Raw genomic sequence first — 9,422 nt, forward strand, 5'->3', positions numbered from 1 at the left:
GTCACAAGCAGCGCCCAGAGATGGGGGTTTCCTGTCCCTCAAAGGCCGGCGGCCTCAGGGTCATCCAGCGAAAGCCCTTGGAGTCCGGCCAGCGGGGAGAAGGGAAGGCCGGAGACAGAGTTCATTTCCCGAAACTGGCTGCCTTTTGCTTTTTTGACTCACACTCACAAACACACAACCAGCCTGGAGATCTGGGCTCACCCATCCGGTCAAATCCTCCTGTGGACGCCAGGTTTAACCGATGGCGCTGCTGTGTTGGGGGGGGGAAGCCCTGGCTTAAGCCATCCCTGGTTTAAAGATGGACCAGAGGTGCCAACTTTAAACCCGTGGAAGAGAAGTTGCCTTCGGAAGTTCATCTCGGGAAGCTTTCCAGAAGAGACCGGACTGCCCTCGGTCAGAAACGGTGTAGGGTCTCCTGCACGGGCCGAGGGTTGGACTAGATGACCTCCAAGGTCCCTTCCAACCTCTCTTATTCCCATTCTAGGAACGTCAGCTCCCACAATTCCCCAGCCGGCAAGGATTCAGCACAAATGGGACAAGGACGAATGTGGCCAGATGAATTTTCTCCCATTATTTTGGACGGGGTAACCTTCTTATAATAGATGGTAAATGATCGCCTCTTGTGACCTGGCCGGCCAGCAGACCCAACAGAGGGAGCGGGGTTCGCTTAACGACCGTGCAATTCAACTAACGTTTGCAGCCACCGTTGCCAAGAAGTTTGTAAATTTGGGTGCTTAACTTGCTTAACAACCGACTCGCTTAGCCACAGTCATTCTGGTCTCAATTGTGAAAGTCGTAAGTCGAGGACTGCCTCTCTCAAACAAGCAACCTCTGAAACCCATGAAGACCCCCAGGAGGAATCCCCCCCCCCCGCGTGTCCCCGTGCCTGGGAACTGGCCTCGGGGCTGGTCCCGGGTTCAATTTATGATGACCGAAGCCCCCTTTTCCTTTGGCCAGCTCCAAAGCAGACTCATCTGGTGCTTCCCCCCCCCACAACTTTGCTCCCCAGGTTGGAGACCCCCCCCTCTGGGGCAGATAGGACCTCCCCCCACCTCTACCCAAAGCCTGGGGGCGCCCCGTTGGAGATGCTGGCCCCCTCTCCCAAGCTTTGCGAGCCCTGTGAAGCCCATCGGAGGCAGCCATGCGAAGAAGAGAGGAGCCGCAAAGGGGTTGGGGGTTGCAGTGGGGAGGGGGATTCGGCCTTTGATAGAGCACGTCTGCTCTCCTCCCCCCCCCCGCCCAGGAGCAGAGGGATTACCCGCCTGCTCAGATGCAGAATCCGCCGGCTGCCTTCAAGGCCCCCTCCTCTGCGATTCTCGGCTGTTTGCAAGACCCCTGGAAGCTCACGGGGGTCTTCAGCGGGCCCAGGACTCTCCGAGATAACCCACGCGCCAGGTGCACAGGAACCCATCTTCCCCAACCCCCGAGGAATGCCATTCCGGGCACCCTTTGATTAGCCCAACCAAGGAGAGCAGAACAGAAGTATTCTTTCGCTAACGATCGCAATGGGGACCGTAACGACAGTCCGTCGTTAAGCAAAGCAGTTGTTGAGACATAACCCAATTTCGTGACCTTTACGGCACGGTCGTTCAGCGAATGCAGCCCCTCCCCCACTGACCAGGCTTGTTGAAAGACTGACGGGGAAGGCATAGACCCCTGGAGGGTGCAGCGGAGGTCATGCCCACCAGTCGGATGGGGGATTTGGATCCCGCCACTGCAGGGAGGCTGCAATGGTTATAACAGTGAGGACCGGCTGTGACTCACGTCCCTCAAGCACCACCGTGACTCTGAATGGCCGTTAAACAAAGGCAGGGACGCTGCAACGGTTGTAGGTGCAAGGACCAGGGGGGAGTCACTTCATTTGGCACTGTTAACAACTTCAAACCGTCTTTAAATGGCTGTAAATTGAGGACAATCTGTAGGCCAGTTGAATAAAGAATGAATCGATGGCCTGGTCTGTGTATGGGTGTGCGTGCACGCCCAGGAGCTTCAAGCATAGGTTGTCCTTGAGTTACGACCACAATCGAGCCTAACACTGCAAAGCAAGACAGTCATTAAGTGAGTTTTGCCCCATTTTAACTGAATCGCTGCCATTGTTAAGTGAGTCACCTGGTTGTTAAGCGAATCCGGCTTCGCTTGTCAGAAGGTCACAAAAGGGGATGGCCGGAGCCCCTCCCCCCGGGACACTGCGACCGTCATAAATACGAGTCAGTTGCCAAGTATCCGAATTTTGCACACCTAACCAACAGAGGAGCTACAACAGTTGTAAGTGCAAAAAAAAAGGTCAAAAGTCTCTTTTTTCAGCGACGTCGTAACTTTGAACCCATCAGTAAATGAATTTTTGTAAGTCAAGGACTCTCTCCACAGACCCCGGTACTCCAGTACCCATACGGGAATTGTGGTTTGTTCGCACTGCCTCCCTCCATTAGGAGGAATCCCCAATACGAATCCTAAACAATGGCCCACGCAGCCTGTGAGGGCCCAGGACGATGGGACAGGAGGTCCTCTGGCCAAAGCCAAGCAGGGAATCGCCTCCCCCCCACCATGATGTAGGATTAAGCCCCCTACCCCACCCCCACAGCCCTCAGCAGAAGCCACAGGCCACGATGCCATCATCCCCAGCCGAAAGGCCTGATCACAACACAACAAACTCATCAAGAGTCCTTCCTACGCAGCCTTTCAAACAAGGAAACAATCTGGACACTGGAATGGGGAAGGGGCTTCTCAATCCCCCCCCCCCGCTCCGTGTGTGTGTGTGTGGCTGGATTTGATCTCCAAGAGCCCTTCGCAGCTTTGGGGGGTGACGTGACCCCCCCCACCCCAAGGAGGAGTTCAGATGGAAGAATGGACGTAGAATGGATGGGGGGGACAGAGACTCACCGAGGAGGGAAGTTCGCAATTGGCAACTGGGGCCACCCTGGGCTAAAGGGGGGACCTTTGGTCGCAGCTGGGAGGGGGCGTGGGGACGGGTCTCCCCCCCCCCCGCCTTTCCTTGGGTTTCTGTCTTGGGTGGAGATGAAAAGGAAGAGACTGGGGGGAGGAAAGGTTTTTCTCTCAACTCTTCCCTTAATCCCCTTTCAATGAGATTCTCCTGCAGACGCCACCTGGGACGGTTGGGGGAAAGGGAGGAAGAGGGGAGAGAGAGAGAGAGAGAAGGAGGGAAGGAAGGAAGATATAGAAAAGGGAGAGGAGGGAGGGAGGAAGAAAGGAAGAAAGATATAAAAAAGAGAGGGAGGAAGATGTAGAAAAGGGAGGAAGAGTGAGGCATGCAGGAAAAAAGGGAGATATAGAAAAGGGAGGGATGGAAGGACGAAGAAAGGAAAATATATAAAAGGGAAGGAAGGAATAAAAAGGGAAAGAAGGGAAGGATGGAGGGAGGGAGGGAGGAAGGAAGGAAGATATAAAAGAAGGAAGGAAGATATAGAAAAGAGATGGAGGGACAGAGGGAGGAAGAAAGGAAAATATATAAAAGGGAAGGAAGGTAGGTATAAAAAATGGAAGGAGGGAGGAAAGAGAGAAGGAAGATATAGAAAAGGGAGGGAGGAAGTAAGAAAGGAAATATATAAAAGGGAAGGGAGGAAAGTATAAAATGAGAAGGGAGGAAGAAAAGTGGGGGATGCCAGGTGAAAAGGGAAGTAGAGGAGCCCCCCCCCCATCAAAGCAGAGGCAGTTGGGAACCGCAAACCGAGTCAAAACATTTTAGGGCTTCCCAAGGCCCCAGTCCTCTCTGTGTTTGCCTGAAGTGCTGGCTTGACGGACGATGGGCATGGTGGTTGTTGGATCTGGCAGTTGCTGGTTTCCAGGAGGCCAACCAAATCCAGAGCTCCGTTTTGGCAGGAAAAGCAAAAATCCCACAGACCAAACTCAGCTTTACAAAGGGCCTCCAAGCAGATCTCTCTCTGGGTAGGGAGGGGTCCTTGCCTGCACCCCCCCTCTGACACACACACACACACACACACCCTACCCCCCCAAGCTGTTTCCAAGAGACCTCAGCCCCCACCCCCCTTTGCTTAAGGTGCTCACTTCACCCCACCCCGCAAAATAGACCCACAGGTGCGCTTCGGCGGGGGGGGGGGAACTCCTCTTCTTCTGGACCCACAGGGGCCCCAGCCTTCTGCCCCAGAGGACCAGGGTCCATCATCCCCAGCCTACAACGCTCCCCTTGCTCTGGAGGGCAGCAGGGCAGAATTTCAGAAGCAATTTTCAGTTTAAAAGCAAGGAAGTGGGGGGGGGATTCAGGGGTGGGATGGTTGTGTGTCTGTAGGAAAAGAACAGAGAGCTATTGGGGAAGGTGGGGCTGACAGGGGGGGTTGGGAGATGAAAGCCCTATTGCCCTTTTGCTGGGAGGGGGGGACCCAGATCCTGCTTGATATCAGAAAAAAGGCCATCGATTGGGCTTCATTAAAGCAGATCAATGCCAATCTATAAACGCTTTGAAGGGCCACTAAAAATAGAGTGGGGAGGGGGCAAAGGTGGCTAGGTGGGGAGGGGAAGAGAATGCAAGGTGTCCTCTGCAGGGCTGGGGTCTACCAAATTCCAGAACTGCCCCCCCCCTTTTTTTTTAGAGGGGAGAAGACGATTCAAAAAACGGGGGAGGGTCCTTGCTATTCCTCTCCTGGGAGGCCGGGAATTACAAACTCCTATTCCCCCTCCCCACAAACATACAAATCCATCAGGAAACTCTCAGTCTCCCCCCTCCCTCCACAAGGGTCGGGGGGGGCGCATTCCACGCGTGTCTGCGTTTGTGGGAAGGGGGGGACGCGTGCAAAAAAGTTCGCCCAAAACTTTTTCTGCAAAGAAAACTCCCTTGTCCCCCTCCTCCTCCTCCTCCTTTGCCATCGCGGACCCTTTTGGGGGGGGCGGGAAATAAACCCCTTACCTTCCACCGCCAGCACCAGACAAATCCGGACACCCCGCCCCATCGCGGACCCCTTTGTGAGGGGAAAAAAACCCGCTTACCTTCCACCGCCAGCACCAGACAAATGCGGACCCACAGGGGCCAGCAGCGCTTCATCGCCCCGGCGACCCCCCAAACTTCATGCAGGGGACAAACCAGGATCAGAGGAAGAAGAAGCGACAATCCCAGATAATCCAAGTTTTGGCGGAGAAAACGAACAAACCAGACAGGAAAAAAAACATCCTCCGTGCCCGACCGCGATCGGGGAAAATCCATCCACGGGAGCGGGGATTTTTTTTGTTTCTCCCCCGTCTTAACGCTGGATAAACTGGGGAGAGGGATGCGGAGACCCCCGCCCCAGCGGAGGCTTTCAGGTGGGACGGCGCCCCCAGCCCCGCCGCGCCTTTTCCCTTGTCCCGGAGGAGTTTCGGCGGGGGAAGGACTTCGAGGAGACCCCCGGCCCCGCTCCGCTTGCGACCCCCGGGGGTCGCGGCTTTTCTCTCCGAGGCAGAAGAAAGGGTCCAACGCCCCCCAAGCAGGGAAAAAGGGGGAGGCGGTGGGGAGTCGGGACCCCCGTCCCGGTGAAGTTTCCCTGGTGGGGGGTGGGGGAGCGGGCGGGGTCCTTGCTGCGCGATCCGCCCGTCCCGGCCCCGAGACAAAGAGTCCCGTGTCTGCGATCCGGGGCCGTTTCGGCAAACCTGAAAGTCCAGAATGGCAGCGCTGCCAGCGGCGGCGGACAAAGGCGGCGGAGTCTGGCGGAGTTGGGGCGCTGCCAGCCCCCCCTCCCGGGGGGAAAGGATGGGGGGGGAAGTGGGGCGCCCCAGAAGTGGATCCGGGTGAGGGTCTCTTTTTTAAGGGCTGCTGGGCAGGAGACCCTCCCCGCCTCGGCCTCGTCTCTCCCCGAAACTTTTCCCTCCCTGGCAAAAGAGGGAGGGGAGGGGAGGGGAAAGCGGCGCCCCACCTCCAGCCCCACAGAGCGGACCCTCCTCCTTCCTCCAAGCGCAGGAGGGGCGCCCCCCAACCCTCCCCGCGCGCTTCCCCCCCCCTAGGGGTCGTTTCTGAAGTCTCAAAGCCCCCCCACCCCCACCCCCGAGAGAAGTTGCGGGAGTGGCAGAATCTCCGCTTTTCACTCCAAAGGGGGAAGGGAGCCTCTGGTTGCAGAAAGAATCCCCCTCCCCCAAAGGGCTCCCCTCTCTTTCTTAGCATTGCAGTCGTTGGGAAACCCCCCCCCAAAATATTAGCACTACAGTCGATGGGACCCCCCCCCCAAATACTAGCATTGCAGTCGATGGGACCCCCGCCCAAAGTCAAATGCACCCCCCACCTTGCAAGCCAAGAAGGGGTCTTGTTTGTGACCTACACACTTTGAAGGGCTCATTCACCAGCATTTAAGAAGCCCCCCTCCCCACATAGAAGGGGGCCCAAACCCCGAAACCATCAAGGGCGCCCCCTGGTGGCCGAAGGGCTCAGCCGCTGCCCACATGCTGCCATTCTCTCTACCAGGCGCTGGGGCAGGAGCTGGGGGTCCCGTTTGCTATGGAGGAGCGGGAGGGTCTCGTGTCGCCCACCCCCAGGCGGGGTTTCGAGCGGCGGGCTGGAGCCGAAAAAGGGAGAATCCACGCTGCGGAGGACTCGCTGCCCTACACCCGCGGGGAACACGCGGGGAAACAATTCGGGGCCGAGGGAACGTGGGAATACGCCAGAGGCCGACACGCAAAGAGGAAGGCTAGCCGGAGGGTCTTCTTCGGATCGTCTGGATGCAGATTCCAAGCACGGAGAGAGAGAGGAAGGGGGGATTCTCCCAGCCTTCCGGGATCCAGAATCGCGTTCACACGTTCACATTTTTGTACATCGATCGGGAAGGCGGGGGGGACGGGACGGGACGGGACTGTCCATTGGTGGTGAAAGCGGGACAGAAGCGAATCCCGCTGACCGCGTCTCTTAGGGTTGGGGGGGGGGAGAACATGATTTATCTCATTCTGACGTTACGGCTCTGACTCGCAACCAGCTTTCCGGGCGTGGGAGGAGGCTCCCAAGTCACCATGGCTGGGTATAGGGGTTGGGCAGGAGCCTGGGAGAAATCAGGCGAGAGGAGAAACGCGACCCCTCCCAGCATCGAAGGGGGCTGCGAGCGCTGCGTTCCCACGACACACTGAACCTGCGAGTTGGACTCAAAGAAGCGCGCGCGTGTCCCCAGCGCCCACGGCGGGGGTTGGAGGGCTGATGCCCACGGGGGGGGGGGTGGCTGAGCAAGCTGGTCCTGGGTAGCGGTGGGAGGGGTTTGGTCGTGAGAATCCGACACCGGGAGGCTGGGCAGCGTTGACCTGGGCGAGGCTGAGCTCTCGCGGCTTCCTGCTTGGCTCCGGCCGTCCTGATGAAGCCGCCCGGCCCTTTCCGCGCCAGGAGAGGGGGCCGGAAAGCCGCAGGGGTGGGGGAGGGGGCCTGGAGCTGTCTCCGTTGGCAGCAGCCCGGCTCAGCTGTAGAGGACAGGAGACCTGCGGAACTTCCTGCCACTGGAGGTGGCGTCGGGGCAGGGCTAAAGCCCCGTCTGCAGGTTTTGAGACCCCACCCCCCCCCCCAAACGCTGGCAGACAGGGGGGCATCCTGAGGCCAAACAGTCGTTCCTGTGAAAAAAAGGGGGTTTCACATTCAAATTCAACCCAGTTTACCCTCTGCCTATCTCAGCCGCCATGTGCATGGGTATACCATTTTGTGAGAGTGCCCCCAACATGCCTTCTGCTGACGGGGGTTGTCTGAATGCCCTCTGCTGCGGACCCTCCTGGAAAAGTCCCAAACAGGAGTCAGAAGCTCCCCCCCCCCCCAGGTAGAAGGATGCCTTGCCCTGCTGGATTTCGGCCTGCATTTTGCTCAGCTGGGCAAGATTAGAGGAATGGGGAACAGTTGGGAGGGGGCTTATCAAGTTCAGTTAGAAGTCATATGGCTGGGAGCACAGCCCTCCCTTGCCTTAGGCACAGGACTTGAACCCAAGACCAGATTCTTAGTCCCTAATGGGCTGAGCCAATCAAATCAACACAATGCATCTATTATTAATATAGCTTATGTTGTCTATGGAGCTCATGCAATCATTGTTATACAACCAGTAAAACATTAAACATACAAAGACAAATAAATTTCTGTATGTGTGTTTGTCTGTGTGAAGATCTCTCTCTCTCTCTCTCTCTCCCTCCATCCATTCATCTCTCTCTACCTATCTACCTACCTACCTATCATCTATCACCTCTCTCTCTTATCTATCTAATATATCTATCTATCATTCTCTCTATCTCCCTAATATATCTATCATCTTTCTCTCTCTCTAATATATCTATCATCTCTCTCTTATCTCTATCTCTCTATATTATAAATATATCTATCATCTCTCTCTCTCATATCTATCATCTCTCTTATATCTCTCTCTCTCTAATATATCTATCTTCTCTCTTTTCTCTCTATCTAATATATCATCTCTCTTATCTCTCTCTAATGTATCTATCATCTTTCTCTCTTATCTATATCTATCTATCCATCCATCCATCCATCCCTCTCTACCTACCTACCTCTCATCTATCATCTCTCTCTTATCTCTCTCTCTATTCATCCATCTATTTAATATATCTATCTATCATCTCTTATCTATCTAAAATATCGATTGATCGATCAATCAATCAATTCACCCCCTCCCCCTCCCCCTCCCCACCTATTTATCTATCATCTCTATCTATCTTTCTATCTGTAAACTGACTTACAATTGAGCCCAAAATGTATGTTGCTAAATGAGACTTGTTAAATTTATGTTGCTAAGTGAGACACTTGTTAAATTTATGTTGCTAAGCGAGACACTTGTTAAGTGGGTTTGTTCCATTTTTACAACCTGTCTTGCCACTATTGTTAAGTGAATCACTGCAGGTGTTAAGTTAGGAACACGGTTGCAAAGTGAATCCAGCTTCCCGCCCCCCCGCCCCCGGTCCCTGGACTTTGCTCATCAGAGGTCACAAAAAGGGAAATCACGTAACAGTCACGAGTCCCCTTTTTTCCCCACAGCCGTTGTAACTTTGAGCGGTCGCTAAATGAACAGTTGTAAGTCGAGGACTACCTGTGAGCATCTTGTATATTGTACTGTCCCCATATTTTATATACGCGTATACATGCACACATGGGACACGGTGGCTCAGTGGCTAAGACCCTGAGCTTGTGGATCAGAAAAGGTCGTCCGTCCGAATCCCGAGCGCCGTGTAACGGAGGGAGCTCCCGTTGCTTGTCCCAGCTTCTGCCAACCGAGCTGTTCGAAAGCATCTAAAAAAAATGCAAGTAGGAAAATAGGAACCACCTTTGGTGGGAAGGGAACAGCGTTCCATGCGCCTTCGGCATTGAGTCATGCCAGCCACTTGACCACGGAGACGTCTCCGGACAGCGCTGGCTCTTTGGCTTTGAAACGGAGATGAGCAGTGCCCCTTAGAGTCTCGGGAACGACAAGCACAGATGTGCGAGGGGAACCTTTACCTTATACAGTTGCACCTATATATTT

General features: G+C 55.1%; 1 protein-coding gene across 2 annotated transcripts in view; it reads right to left on the bottom strand.

The window, feature by feature from the left end:
- LOC309400857 (ephrin type-B receptor 4-like) overlaps positions 1 to 5,811 on the bottom strand; it is a 36,135-nt gene extending 30,324 nt beyond the window's left edge. The window contains exon 1 of one of the 2 annotated variants that reach the window (XM_081969569.1): positions 4,960 to 5,811. In XM_081969569.1, the coding sequence (XP_081825695.1) occupies positions 4,960 to 5,173 (214 nt within the window). In that variant the 5' untranslated portion in view covers positions 5,174 to 5,811. Of the gene's footprint in view, positions 1 to 4,879; positions 4,896 to 4,959 lie in introns of those variants that run through there. The other variant, XM_081969571.1, reaches the window with a different exon arrangement.
- Positions 5,812 to 9,422: the final 3,611 nt, after the last annotated feature.

Source organism: Natrix helvetica (genome assembly GCF_964273705.1).
Source record: "Natrix helvetica genome assembly, chromosome: W".
NCBI classification, from domain to species: Eukaryota; Metazoa; Chordata; class Lepidosauria; order Squamata; family Natricidae; genus Natrix; species Natrix helvetica.